Consider the following 15,599-nt stretch of genomic DNA (forward strand, 5'->3'; position numbering starts at 1 on the left):
TTTTCGCCTGAATTTTTTTTGTCTTGTCGATCAACATGGATTATGCAGGATTTTACTGATTCTTATTCTACCTAATTTCGAATAACGCTTTTGATGCTTTAATCATGTCACATTAATTGAAAGATTTTTTTTTTTTTTTGATATTATGATTTTTGCATCTAGGGTGCAGAAGAGAGTGCTGGGTGGATGGGTCTGACAATCGTCATTTCAGGAATGGCTGGCTCGGTTGTTTGTGGCATACTTCTCGATAAAACTCATCGATTCAAGTAAGTATTTTTCATGCATAAAAAGCAAGGAGTATTTTGAAATAGGAATAAATATTTCTTTATTTATATCGAATTTGCGTAACATTTTTGACGCTTTATAAAAATTCTAAATTAAAACTCAAATCGCATTGAGTAAGACTAAAGTGGAACTAATGAATGTTGATAAACAAGACTAGTTTTAATTTTTAAGATGAAGCTCGACTTGAATGCGTGAACTTTTCAGTGTGCTGTACCGTATTGAACAAGCACAGTAGTAAGCACAATAGTCAGGAAAAACTACCTGGGTTATACTTAACAGAACTCATTACATTGAAAAGCGATATTTTTATCTAATTCATTACATTATTTTACATACGGTTATATTTAAGAAGAAATACAAATTGAATATGTGTTGGGATCGTGATTTCGGACAGTGTAGATTTGGAAATAGACGAAAAGGTAAGTCCGTATGCTCTTGAGGTTCAAATCGTCCTCACTCTGTTAAAAACGTCATAGTCCAGTAGAAATCAACTTCTCTTTTTAAAAGTAAATGTAACGGGATTGTAATCTTTTGCTAGGGAATACAACTGGCTTCAACATCCTGAAACGGATGTGAGAAATTTTTTACAAACCGATTTTGATGAGGAGCGAAGGAGAATAGAATTGGGTATGGATTTGGATGGATTCAATAAGATGCCTGCTTTCAAAAACACTTTGGCAGTTCAGGGGATATACATAAGCGGAATGTAAAACCATCAAGCCAGAGTAGTGGACAAGTCCTGGTTCAATTTGGTGCCCCTCTCACAAGAAAATGTGCATATTTTCAAAATAATAGTTTGAAAAAAAGGTCAGAACGCAGAAAGAAAGAGCTTCACCCCATTTTGGTGCCCTAAAATTGTGGCGCCCAGTTCCACAAACCCACTGGACCGTGTGTTAATCAGGGCTTGTGTAAAGCGGAGTCCACTATCGTGCAAAGACATTTTCATTCTGTAAAAGCTTATGGGTTTTTTCTTTATAGGGGCTGGTAAAGTTACAAACAAGCCCTTGATTCAATATTTCTCATCATAATTTATGTTTCAGACATTACCTTGTGAAACGCACCTTAAAAAATATTTACATACTTCATTTCTTTAAAATTACAGGATGACGTGTTTGTTCCGTCTTTCGATGCAAACACGTCAATTTTATCATCATGACGTGTTAAATTCCAACTTCAGAAGTTAAACCGGCTCTTGATTACACTGCTGCCAATCACTTTTTTTTGCAAAGAATTTGAAAGAAGAAATATCGACATTCTTTTTTACATGGAATTTATATATATATATATATATATATATATATATATATATATATATATATATATATATATATATATATATATATATATATATATATATATATATATATACGTTTTTTCTTCAATTTCAGAGAGACAACGCTGGGTGTTTACATTCTGTCTTTGGGAGGAATGATTGCTTACACTTTAGTACTCCGATATGGTAATTTATGGGCATTGTTCCTCATGGCTGGATTTCTAGGGTATGTGCTTTTTATTTTAAAATATCTCAAACAGTGCTTTAATTCTGTATCTAAAATATTTAAAAAAATCTGCTTTTTTGTATACGTTTTAAAGTTGAAAGTGAAAACAATAACTCTTTTCTTATTGCTTGGGAACAATCAATGAATCTGGTTAGTAACTTTGAACATACGGAACGTTGCTTTGTTGTGAGTCGCTTGTGAAGTAAGGGGGATATCAAAGTTGGGATGTGTGAGTGTGGAAACCGCTTCGAATATTTACGACAATGCTTAAATTTTGCTTTTGAAGTAATTGAAGATTGCAGCAATGACTCAAGCTTTTTATACATCGTTACAGCCTGTTTTGCAGCGTTTCCACAAACACAAAATGACTTGCAAATTAAGTCTATACTGCTGCCTGATTCGTTTCGTGGCATGCTTGCTTGAAAAAAATGCTATTTTCAAGCTGTGCATAAAATACCATTGCATACAAAGACAGTTGACGTGTTTTGGTTAAGGTATCATGCATATGATATAAAACGAAGTTTTGAGGAAATGTAAGCTTTAAATAAAGTAAGGTTACGCTATTTAAAAAAAAAAGACTTTTACAGATTTTTGACGGATATTATAGGATATTTTACATGGCTGGTAGATCATCTAAATAGGTTGCTATAAGGAACGAACTCTCTCTCGGAGGAATAAAAAAATGCCTTTAAATGATACTTTTAGCTCAAAACAAAAAAGGCATGTAACTGAGAAAATAACAAGGTACGCGTAATGTCTTGAAATAAGATTCATTTTGATTGAGTACTTTTTCCTCTTTTGAACAGCAACGTTCAGCACTAGTTTAGCGTGGACATTATCAGGTTGTTCAATCAAGGAAAAGAACTTACTCACTACTCCTTCGGAAGAACTCTTTTTGGGGATGGAACCACTTTTTGGGAGATGGGTGAACAAAAATCCATCTACTTAACATGTTTTACCTATATGTAATAAGAATGGGTTCGGGAAAACATGCTGCCCATATAATCTGAATTGTCACTTCCTTGTCCGAACTCGAGATTCTTTCCGGTTCTATGTTCCTTCTAGATGAAAATGCGTTTTTTAACAAGATAGAATGTCAAACAGGACTCGTCCTTGAAGAGGGAATTGCTCTACTCATGTCCCTTCTAGTCGACAAGCTCTTTTTTTCTCTCATTACATGCGGACAGCACGATATCGAATAAACAAAGCACATCTATAAGCATTCACTCAGGGGCGGCAAATAGGGGGGTCAAGAGGGGGCGTTCGCACCCCCAAATTTTTTGATAAGAATGATAGAAAATGGGTGAATTCAATTTATGTAAGTCGGAAATCTCGCTGGTTCTCAGCAACTATTTGATGAAACTCGACACATTCTCAGACTATAAAAAGTGTTTTTCGTTATTTGGATGATGACTTAGAAATTCGTGAAGTATTTTCAGCTTTTCCAGAACATAGAAAACTGATAGAGAACCATGGTTAATTTTAAGTAAAGAAGACATTGCCTCATATAGGCTAAATATTTCACTTGTGTGCCCAGTCGGAATGGGACTATTCGGCGCGGCCGTTTCGGCGCCGCCGTTTTGGCGCCGCCGTTTTGGCGCGGCCGTTTCGGCGCGAAACCCATTTCGGCGCGGCCGTTTCGGCGCGACCGTTTCGGCGCGGTCCATTTCAATACGACCTGTTCAAAAATCGAAATTTTCAGCATGTAAATCTGTCAAACATTGCTTCAAAATTCAAAATATCTTTTGTTTTTTTAAGTTTTGTAAAAAGTTTTATGAAGTAATATTTTTGAAGGTGTATTTTGTTTTCTTTTTTATTATTATTTGATTACATGTAAGTTTAAAAACATCTTCATAATTTTTCGAAGTAGATAAGTTAGGAAACAGCATTGACATTTTTCTATGAAAAATAATAAAAAAAAATAATAATATGTAAATAAAAAACTCATTCAATTTAAATTGATTTTTTTTCTTTGTTGATCATTAATTTGTGCACTTACTTAAATATCTTTTCTATAAAAAATTAAAAAATGTCAACTAATAATAAGATGAATTTTTTATATTTTTTATTGGAAAAAGTTAACGTGTTGAGAAACTCACACGTAACCCTGCTCTCTACAAAGTTAAGTTGTGTAGTGTGCTTTAAATACAGGATATATAAGAAAAAACTTTATTATGTAAAGATTATTATTATTTATTTCTTTTAAGTTTCATAAAGACTAATATAATGAACAAAAAATATTTTAAACTTTTTTTTTAAATAAAAATAAAATATTTTGTGTCTTTTTAGTTCCTGTAACTGTTCTATAGCACTAAACTGTCGACTGACTATTTCGTAACAGAAAAAAAGGCAATAATAAAAAATAATAATAATAATAAAACTTTTTTAAAAAAAAGTAATTTACAAAAAATTTATAAATTGATTACAGAAAAATAATAGTGTTTAGAACTAACTTTAAAAAATAAATGATTTTTTTGTCAATAAAAAAAATCAAACATTGCCCTAAATTTACCTTGATGTCCGTACATGGGTTTGTAATAGTTAAGTCGAGCTTTTTGGTTAGTTTGAAACGTGGTTTCACGTGAAGAAGACTTATGAAATTATTTCCAATAGCTGCTACAACAAAGAAATAATCACCACAGAAACACAAAACGGCTCAGCATTGATTTAAAAAAAAAAAAAAATCGACAAAGAGGTAGGATTGGTACTGGCATTATTTGCTAATTTTTCAAGATATTTTCTTTTATGTTATCGCAGTAAAACATACGTGGATCACATATGCCCCCTCATTTCCCCCGCTGTAAATTTTAAAATAAATTTTAACTAGCTTCTAGAGCGCTAAATTCACATTCTTCTTCCAGAAATCTTTTTCCTTCTTTGAACTAAAATTTCTGAAATTCATAAAGTTCAGAATGCAAAAATCTGGCGCCGAAACGGCCGGCGCCGAAACGGTCAGCGCCGAATCGGCCAGCGCCGAAACGGCCGCGCCGAAACAGCCGCGCCGAAACGGTCGCGCCGAATCGTAACAAACCCATAAAAACATTTAGAACTTCAAAGCAGTGATTTGACGACTGGAAAATATATTGCAAAACGATTCTTTCAATGGTGAAAAAGCTTATGCCCTTTAGCATAGCACAAGCAATATACCGACAGAATGGTTTTCACATCTAGAGACTGCAGTTTCGTCCTTGTTATGGACTCATCAGTCTGGAATAGTGAATAACAGAGCTTAAGGCAGATGATATCTCATTGAAGCTGAGAGCGCCGACATGACTAGATTATTCAATGATGAAAAGTTTAAGCACCTCACAGTTTTTGAAGTAGCCTGGGTGATTTTGAAGAGCAAGATACAAAAAGTGTTTTCATACATAACTTTGTGTTACTTCAATTACTTTTTAACCATTACAATCAGCTTAGCTAGTAGAGAAAGATTTTTTTATATGTCTCAGGAAATTAGAGAAATATTTTCGAAGCACAAAGGGGGGGGGGGATAAAAAAAATAAACCTTTTCCATTTAACTGAACTGGCAAAACAGCAAGACATTGGGCACTGATAGATTAGTAACTTAACACGATTTCCTGCTCTTCCAAATTCCAAAAATAATGCATTATAACTTTTCCAAAAGGTATAAAAACTTTAGTGCGACATGTTTTGTATAATAACTTTTTAGTCAATGAATCAAAATTTTAATTGTTTCTAAACACTACTTTTATTTATATTAAACCGATTTTATGACAACTTCTTGTTAGCTAATGTGTGTTTGGTTTCGCTTTGGGGTTATACATATTTAAGAAATTCGACCCCCCAAATGAAATGGTGAAATGCCGCCCCTGCATTCACTTAGCAAAATATCAGATTTTTAGTGATTTGACACGAAACCAGTATGAAACTAAAAGGTGAGTTCAACTGTTGTAGGATATAGCGACTGTTATTATCATTATAATTATTATTATTATTACTCTTAAATGTATGGATTTCATTTCATTCAGAAAACGGTTTGATGTGTCTGTTTGTACGAAAATAAGAGTCAAACTATATACTATCTTTTTTAATGTATAATCATAAAAATGAAGTGATAAAGAATACACAGTTGTTAAGTGAACGAACAGTTGATTTTGTGCAGAATCCAGTATAGTCGAAATATGTGAGTGGAACATGAATATCCGCCTTACAAGCACTCATTATCACTATTTTGGTTGTTTATTCATTGCCTAGGGTAATTTTTTCTTGATCTATAAAATTTTACTTCGAGCATTCTCGGACTTTTCGTTTTTATCGATTAATTTTTTGCTTATACTTTTCTCTCTGATCCTTTTCTCTCCTTACTTTATCTTCTTCTTATATTTGGAGTGCCCACGATCCCTTCCTGGGCACTCTTCGCTCATGGCACAGACTGTGCCGTTAAAATTTTTAAGAGGGACGGGGTAGTTTAATTACAGAAAGTTGATGTCCTCTTGGGGGAGGAGGGTTTTGATCCTTTGGTAGAATGCTCCGTAGCATTTGATGAAAGTGCTCTATCACCCTTGCGGGGATGGGCACTCCTGTGCCTCTTTAGTTGCATTTGGGAGTTCATTATTTTGGGAAAGAAATGCCTTAAAAGTACCTTATTTCATCTGAAATCATGCTTGTGCAGCCAATTCCATCGACATCATCTGAGTGTTGCATATTCGTTTTCGTTGTATAAATTCGCACTATATTAAAACATTAAAAACAATGGTTTGGTATCTATAATTGTGTGGAAATTATCGAACATTTAAAAACTTATAACAAACTTGCAACAAAAGTAGATCACTCTTCTCAGCTAAAGACAGTTGACTGCTTCGGCTTACAGCTTAGAGCTTATAGAATTGAATCGGTTTTTGTTAAAAGTTAACACTGTTTGCAAGTGGACTTACACCCATTTAACAGAAAGGGATTCAATTATTCTAACGATTTTCTACGCAGTTCTGAGAATAACTAATTAATGAGGAAAAGGTATCTCGTCCTGTCTTTCTATCCGACAATGCACAAACTCCCCACACATTCAAACTGACAGGTGGCTCAAACAACTAATTAGCCTACAGCTACAAAAGAAAACAAAGCCCTAAAAATAACCCTTAAGCTCTTAGTGAAGTCACTCAATTGTTAAAAAAAAAGCAATGAATGTATTTCAAGATTTTTGAAGGTGTTCAACAGCTAATGTTATTGAACTTTTATTTTTCATGTATTAATATTGTTTTAGTGCTGATAAAAACTTCGAAAACCTTATATTTATGAACAAAAGGCGAGAATAAATGACAATTTTACTCCTCGTTGCTGAAGGTTTAAAGTGAGAAATTGATGGTTTTAAGAACAATTTTTTTGAATGAATCAAGAGATGAAAAAGTTATGAGTAAAGACAGCAAATAAAATATTGCAGAAGCTAACAAAAGTTTTAAGACTTGCCAATTATTGTTCGGAAAACCGTTCCAGGAGCAGTTATTATTGAATGGTGCTTGATTCAAAAATCCAATAAATATTTAACTTCTCACCTAAACTACCGTACATGTATAAACATATTTGATAAAAATATCCAAAACCATCTTCTAAAATAGAGGTTAAGTATGGAATTCAAGTTTTAACATTGCCCGAATTTCTTTAGTTTCAAGACAGTATTGAAGGGTTCTGCATATTCCATCTGTTGTTGTTTTTTTTTTTTTTTTTTTTTTCAAAAAAGAGCGTATAACCTCTAATTCTTTCTGAATTTGATATTTAATAGCATATTTTACTCATTTCATAAAAATAGTAACGCTAAAAATATCGCCCAGAAATATATGATGGACATAAATTTCCATTTTTCCAATTTGATTCTCATCTTTGATATTCATTGCGTATTTTAAGTTCAACATTGTTTTTTTATTGACGAATATGCATCTTGCCCTGCTACCAGCTCAGAAAAATTTAAATTCTTAGAATCTATTTTCTACATTTGATTCTAAGTTGTGAATCTTCTGCTTTCTCAAGCTTCAGCGTATACCATTTTATTTTTTAATTTATGCGTAGTATACCTTCTGCTACTTTTACGACTACAGCACTATTCAGTATGATAACGTAATTGAACCTCAACCAGATGGTGACGACTTTGCAGCTTAAGATAAAAATAGCAGCTCGGTTTTTTACTTTTTTCATCTTAAATCTTTAAGAGACAGATTTATAGCCACACGGGCTCAACGAGAAGAGATATGCTGAAGCGTTTTTCAAAACGAGTGCTCGTCAATTTCTTTTCTCGTCTTCGGCCTTCAGAGTTGCTGATTGTAATGTTTGAAAACGAATGAATAAGTCCAACGTTAATCTTCCCTTTTCACTAAAACACTACGGTGTAAAAAAACATTTCTGTATTTTTAGCAAATGACCGATTAACTTACTAAATCTTAAGAATAATCGCCCGCTCACAAGATCAACAGTTTTGCCCGTGGAGTTAAAACCTTGAATAGTTTCTGTAAATGTTTTTAAACATTAACGGAGAAAGCGGATGTATATCCGAAAATTTCCAACGTAGTGCAAAGTTTATGCGTACAGTTGTAGTTAAATTTAGAACGAAAAACTAGCTATAACCAGTGGTTGGAAGTAGCGCGCTACAAGTAGCGACGCTACTGTAGTAGCTACATTTTTGAGTAGTTTGTGGTGTAGCGCAATACTTTTTTTAAAAAGTAGTGTAGTGAGTAGTTAACTACAAAAAATAGTAGTTTGTAGCGATTTCTGGAAACTACTTTTAAATAAACTGAAAAAAAAAAAAAAAAAAAGAAAAAAGGTTCAAACGAATTTGATTGGCTCAAATTTTACACAAGTACATCAGCGGATGCAATGAGAAATAAGACTCATAAAAATACGAGCTGACCTCAGGCATTTCATTTTGACGCCATACGTTCTATCTGTTTGACGCCATTAGTTTTTTTGCCGTTGTAAGTTTCATATTTCACCAATATTCATATTGCAAAAAGCACTTATTTTCGCGAAAATAAAGATATTGGTGATTTCGTGAGTTGAAAATTGGGTGAATTTTATATGAACTGACCGAAGATTAAAAAACAAAAATATTTTAGCGAGGCTTAAATTTTTGACAGTATTCATCAAATAAAAAGAAGCTACTTAAAATGTCATAGAAAAGGATGAAATTGAACTGTTCTGGAGGACTTACAATGAAAACGAGCATTACAGTGTGTGAGAGTATGATAACGGACATTTTTCTTAATGTCTTCTGATGAGCTAATTTATCAATCTTTTTTGTTCAATTCTCTTACGGTGTGTGTGTGTGTGTAAGTATCAGGATCCCCCCCCCCCCAAAAAAAATCGAAAGTTGATTTTTCAAGTCGCACACTCTCTTATATTTTATCATTTTATATAAAAAAAAAACTAGTATGTTGTGGCCATCACGAAACTTTCTTCTATATATATACATTTTTTTTTCTGATCCCTCCCCATGCTTGATGAGGAAGCAATATTTCCAACAAAAACAAAATTACACATGCAAAAACTTGACGACCATCCCAATGTCAGAATTATTGCAAAAGCAAAGCAAAGAGCGAAAATTGAAAGTTATTTTAAAAGCCTTGCTTGAATTAATTACAAATATTTTGTTTGTTAACAAACATAAGATGGCAACAGTTAAAAATTTTAAATCATTGAGATAATATTTCCGATCATTTCCATACAATTACTAGTATGTTGTGGCCATCACGAAACTTTCTTCTATATTTTTCTTTTTTTTTCTGATCCCTCCCCATGCTTGATGAGGAAGCAATATTCCCAACAAAAACAAAATTACACATGCAAAAAGTTGACGACCATTCCAATGTCTGAATTATTGCAAAAGCAAAGCAAAGAGCGAAAATTGAAAGTTATTTTAAAAGCCTTTCTTGAATTACAAACATTTATTTGTTAACAAACACAGGATGGCAACAGTTAAAAATTTTAAATCATTGAGATAATTTTTCCGATCATTTCCATACAATTAAAATCACGAGAAATACGCAGACGACAGTCTATTACGATTTATCTTTCTTATTGTTGCAATTATAAAGCTATTTTTATTCGCAAAAAAAAAAAAAAAAAAAAAAATCAACACCTCTTGGAGCGATTGGCGTCAAAATTGAACCAAAGCCGGTTTATATATGGATTCACATATATTCCAAATTTCAACCAGAACGTAGCATTACTTCTTGAGATAGGGCACTCACAATGGAAAAAAAGAACGGGTGATTGCAGTTTTTGCTGTAGAGCGGCCACAAAAAACTGGTCACACACAGACGTGACACACACACATACACACAGACAGACAGACATTTTCCAAAAATAGTCGAAATGGACTCAGTACACCTCAAAACGTTCGAATCCGTCAAAATTCGAAATTTGAAAATTTGCACGAATCCAATACTTTCTTCTATATATTAGATATAGAAGAAAGTAAAAAATCATAATTTGAACGACGGGCAGCAAGTGCCGATTATGTCTGAAAGTGTGAATCAGCATTTGTGTAATGCTAGGCCAAATTGAAATAAAATGTTTTTTTAGAAACTCAAAATTTCTGTTGATAAAACGTTCCTCCTATACCCACATATGCACCACAAAAACATTTATTCAAATTAAAAACCATTTAGAAAACCCACACGTGCCTAACATTTATAATTTTCTTCAAAAAATTAAGTTTTTGATACAGTAAAACCTGTAAAGTTGACCACCTTTGTAAGTTGACCACCTGTCTATGTTGACCGCTTTTGTCAGGAGCGGAATTAGTCCTATCTTATATAATGAAGGAAAACCTCTGTAACTTGACCACCTGTCTATCTTGACCACTAATGAACACCAAATTTGGTTTGGAGTACTGTAAAAAACCCTTTGTAAGTTGACCACTTGGTTTAGTTTTTAAAATTTTACTTAGCAAATTATTTTATTTTATTATTTCTTTTATAGCTTTCCAAGAATATTTTTGATACCAGAACAGCATTTTACTAACTAAATGAAACAGCAGCATAACTAAACCTCCTTTTGAGTTTAACCACATGGGAAAACTACTAAGAACCCTTTTATTTCTCAAACTTGACTTTCTTTTGTTGATCTATTTGAGATTGTCCTTTGTACTCTCTGTTCAATGAAAACATGTGTCAATAGAAAAATACAAACCATTTTTTTAAAGTTGCATTATTTTGTGGCAACAATGGAATTGTGCTAAAGAGTCAAGTTACTTGCATTGCAGTATTTCTGGTGCAAGTGATTAAGAGATAGGATACACACACACATTTTCATTTTCAACTGCTTTTTTGAACTATGAGAGTCTAGCTTGTTGCTCTTTGTGTTATAGTTTTAAAGAAAATGGCTTCAAAAAGAAAGTTAGTTGAGCTTGAGATCAATAAAAAGTATAAAATATTAAAATTAATTGAAAAGGGAGAAAGCCAGAGAAAATTAGATGACACATATGGAATTTCTAAAACTAGTGTCTAATAAGTGCGCCAACTTCAATAAGGAGTTATTTTGTTGAAAAGTAGATTATCATGGGGTATAAATGTATATGAGAAAAATGTGTAATTTTTGAGAAGCTATGAATTGTTAGGAACTATTAATATCAAATGAGTAACTTTTCATAAATAATAAGATTTTTTTTTTTTTTTTGGATCAATTTACTGAAATTTTAAATTTGCATGACACATCATACGTCATTCTGGGAAAATAATCTCTAAAAATATTTGAATAACATTTTAAATAATTGTTTCAAAGTAATGCTAAACAATGAAAGTAAGTTGAACAGAAAGAGTAAGTGTCAATCAATCAAAAAATGAATATATGGAGCAAGAAATGACAAAAAAAAAAAAAAAAAAATCACTACCCCCTTTATAAGTTGACCACCTGTCTAAGTTGACCACCTAAGTACTGCACCGCAAGTGGTCAATTTACACAGGTTTCACTGTACATATTTTCAGAAATGTAAGATTTTACGAAATTATCAAGCTGGAAAATATAAACAGTAAAGTGGAAAAGTAGGTAATTAGCGTTAAATAGAAATGTTTGTTTTCCTGCAATTTTTAAGTCTCCCACATAGTACTCAAAGATCTGGTTTGCTTCCAGGCTGAGTTAAATTTTTCATTTAAAATATATTATTTTTTTATTATTCGTTTGTAATTTGATCTGTAAATGTGTTCGTTATTAATTTTTAAACTTGATATTCTATTTAAATTTATATGTAATTTTTTAAAAGATAACTGAAAAAAAAAATCAATTTTTTAAGTAAACTTATAAATTTTAGGTCAAGTGTGGCATATCTAAATGTTTTTTAATTTGAATAAATGTTCTTGTGGTACATGTGGGGTGTTGGGTACAGGGTCAACGTTTCCCAACAAAAATTTCGAGTTTCTAAAAAACTTTTTTTTTTTTGCGATTTGGCCTAGCATACAGGTACTGTTTTACAGTTTCAGGTGCAAGTCGGCACTGGTTGCCCTTGTGCAAATTATATGAAACTTTTTTTCACGATTGTTTTGACACAAGAGGAAAAATACAAGAGTGTATGCGACTTGAAAAATTGACTTTTATTTTTTGAGGGACAGCCTATTGTGTATGCTTTTTATTTGCTTATTTTTTGGAAAGTAGCGAAGTAGCGACTACATTTCAAAAGTAGTTTGTAGTTACTACATTTTGAAAAAAAGTAGTTGTAGCTGTAGTTAACTACATTTGTAACAAAGTAGTTGTAGTTCGTTACAAAAGAAATGTAGTTTTTCCAACCACTGGCTATAACTAATGTGTTTTAAGGGAAATTACTTTTCTCCAAACCGTTTTGCAGCCCTCCCCAACCATAATACCTCTATACTGCGTTCACGGGAACGATAGACTAGATATAAACAAAGAAAATCGCCATTTGGTGACGTCAATCACGAGTTTGGCTGGGACAAGAACTAATTGGAGACAAGCAGGCAGTGAATGCTAACATAAATTGGTTTACTTTTTTTTTGTATTCCAGAGAAAATCCTCAAAATGCCCCCCCCCCCCCTCCAGCGGCAATCTGCTTACATTCGACTTATATTTTTCGTAAACTGAGTATATTGAACTGTAAAACATCAGTTTATTTTATAATATGTTTTAGAGTTTTACCGCCACGGGAAGGTAAAGTACAGTAACCGCAATTTTTTCATTTTTCATCTTTGTCATCTATTGTACTTCAGTTTTATTGTATAAGCTTGCTTTTGGTTTCCGCTGAAAATAAAGCACTAAAAAATGTGTACTTCCAACATTTCCATATTGAGAGTATGAAATCTAAAACGCGTTTCTTCAAATAGTATCTCAAAAACTCATTTCTACAGATACTGCACTTTACCTTCCCACAGTAGTGTAATGTAGTCTCTTATTCGCCAACATAAACGGCCTGCAATACTTCGTATAAAATCTCGGAAAATAGGGATAGTGATAGTGGGTAATCTGTAGATGTAGCAAATTAGAATAAAATCTGTTACATCCCCTACTGGACAATGATCTTTTACATTTTATTTCGGCATTTATACTAGTTATCCAATTTTTCCATACGTTAAGAAAAAGTCTATTATATATCAGACTTTTACAGTTTTACGAGTTGAGTGCAATCATGTTTTTTAACAAAATAGACACATGCAACAGTTTCAAAATTGTGAAATTAAATGCACTTAAAAAATGAAGTCCCATGATGATTTAAGGGAAGATGTGATTGAATTTGCTGCTATTGTTCGGTTTATTTCTATTTATTTACCGCTTTCAGTGTAATGGCCTTATTTTTTTAGTATTTGTCGTTTGAAAAAAATAGTAATTTTTTCAAACGACGAATTTCCGCACGTAACGCCTCATATATTTCATTAAAAATAATAATTTAAAAGTGTAATGATAAGCATTTCATTGCTTAACAAATTACAAATAAATGTGTGATTCCTTAAGCAAAAGATTTCCTCAATATTTTTCTACATAATTACTTTTTAAAGAAATATATGAACAGTCACGATCAGGACAATGCGACTCTTCTTTTTCGTGGAAATGCCCAATACATAATTTTTTGAACGGTTTAAACTTTTTCTCAATAAATCAGATGTTTCTTTTACATTGCAGCCGTTGCTCTAAAAATCTACAATTTATTGTAACATTTATGCAATTATAGTGCAAAAATATTAACTAATTCGTGAGCAAGTTAAAAGTGGTTTGACTTTAGATGTCTCGCACGTGACGCATGCAAATAAATTCAAGTTTAAATAACAAAATTGTTTAATAAAAGTGTTATTGTATCAGAAGTATCTTCGTATAAAATGTAATGAATAAAAAAATTGCTTACCCCGTAAAGAAGAGTGAATCTAGGTACTTGTGTCAATTTTGTTGTGTTTCATTTCATAGAGCAAAATGCTTTGCGCAGTATTATACGTTAAAAAGTAGTAAGTATTCATATTGTTTATTGTGAGGCTCTGCGAAGTTGAGCTCCGACTCTGACAATGTTTACCTCTGTTGCGGAAAATAGGGAGGGCTAATTGGCGCTAAGTTGAGTTGAGAAACTTTCTTAGTAGTTTTTCAAAAATATTCCAACTAAAATCCGTACCAATAACACGTTTATTTTTCACTAAACTCCCCTAAAGCATGTAAACATAGTCAAGGTCACAGCTCAACTAACCAGAGCTGCACTATAATTGATTAAAAACTTCATAGTTTTAAATTGTTTGATTAAATGTTATAATTATTGAGAAAACATCTAAGTGCACAATGAACTGTAATTAAGATGATTTCAACGATGTGTAGTTTGAAAAAAAAAAACATGTGTGGACCGAGTCTTAGAGATTTCTATGCGGTGCGCTATGTTTTAAAACTTATTCTAACGGGAATATCCAAGGAGTGTTGTCTGTATTTTGTTGGGGATTTTTAACTCAGTTTCTAATTATTTATTTAGAAGACGATTTTGCACTATTTTCACATGATTTCAATTCCTTTCTCTACTACGAATTGACGCTAGCACGTGTCACGCCGTCCACGCAACTTGAATACATAGTTTATACTAACTACAATTTTTTTCTCACTCTCACTTCTTTGTTTAAAATTCATGTCGTCATTCTGTTTGATTCATATAACTCGAGGCATAAGGTCCCCAGATAAATTCTTTGTTTACTTATTCTTGGGTTAATTTAGGCTCGATCCACAAATAAGATGATTATTTTCCTTCATTTCCTAACAATTCTGAGCATCGTGCTTTTTGCAAAACTGTAAGTGCATGTCAATTTATTGCCGTAGAAGTTTTGTGTTTATCTTTGTCATACTGAGCTGTGATTTTTATTTAGCTACTAATATGATTCGATGGGTCCCCCCCCCCCAAGAACACGGGCTTCCAAAACACTCCTCTCCGCTAAAAACTTGAAAGGCGCTGTTTGTGCCATATGACACCCTCTGGGGCCCTTCTGATTCAGTAGTAATAGTACACACACATACACACACACACACACACACACACACAATTTGGTGTTGCAGATAAATTTATTCAACTTTTTTTTTTTTCAGGTTTTTCATGACTGGCTATTTACCTTTGGGCTTCGAATTTGCTGCTGAAATAACGTATCCAGAAGCTGAATCGATTTCCTCTGGCCTACTAAACGCATCAGCTCAGGTACCGCACACTCTATGTAATTATGTTTAATAGAATGGGGGGGGGGGCATGAACTCACAAGGAAAACCCTTAGAGTAGAAATTAGTAAATGGAGGGAGATAGTCCAAACATTAGTTTCAAAAGCTTAGACACAGAGCTCAAGTCACGTGATTTAACAACGACGAATGGTTGACACATTTTGCGTGAAACTGGAGAAAGAAACCTGTTTTCTT

The 15,599-nt window shown here is 32.8% G+C and overlaps 1 protein-coding gene across 1 annotated transcript in view; it reads left to right on the forward strand.

Annotated features, from left to right (window-relative positions):
* Positions 1-15,599, forward strand: part of LOC129231326 (feline leukemia virus subgroup C receptor-related protein 2-like) — a 182,625-nt gene that overhangs the window by 162,843 nt on the left and 4,183 nt on the right. The window contains exons 7-9 of the mRNA XM_054865615.1: positions 163-266; positions 1,674-1,784; positions 15,282-15,387. Coding sequence (XP_054721590.1) covers positions 163-266; positions 1,674-1,784; positions 15,282-15,387 — 321 coding nt within the window. The remainder of the gene's footprint in view (positions 1-162; positions 267-1,673; positions 1,785-15,281; positions 15,388-15,599) is intronic.

This window comes from Uloborus diversus, chromosome 10 (genome assembly GCF_026930045.1).
Source record: "Uloborus diversus isolate 005 chromosome 10, Udiv.v.3.1, whole genome shotgun sequence".
NCBI classification, from domain to species: Eukaryota; Metazoa; Arthropoda; class Arachnida; order Araneae; family Uloboridae; genus Uloborus; species Uloborus diversus.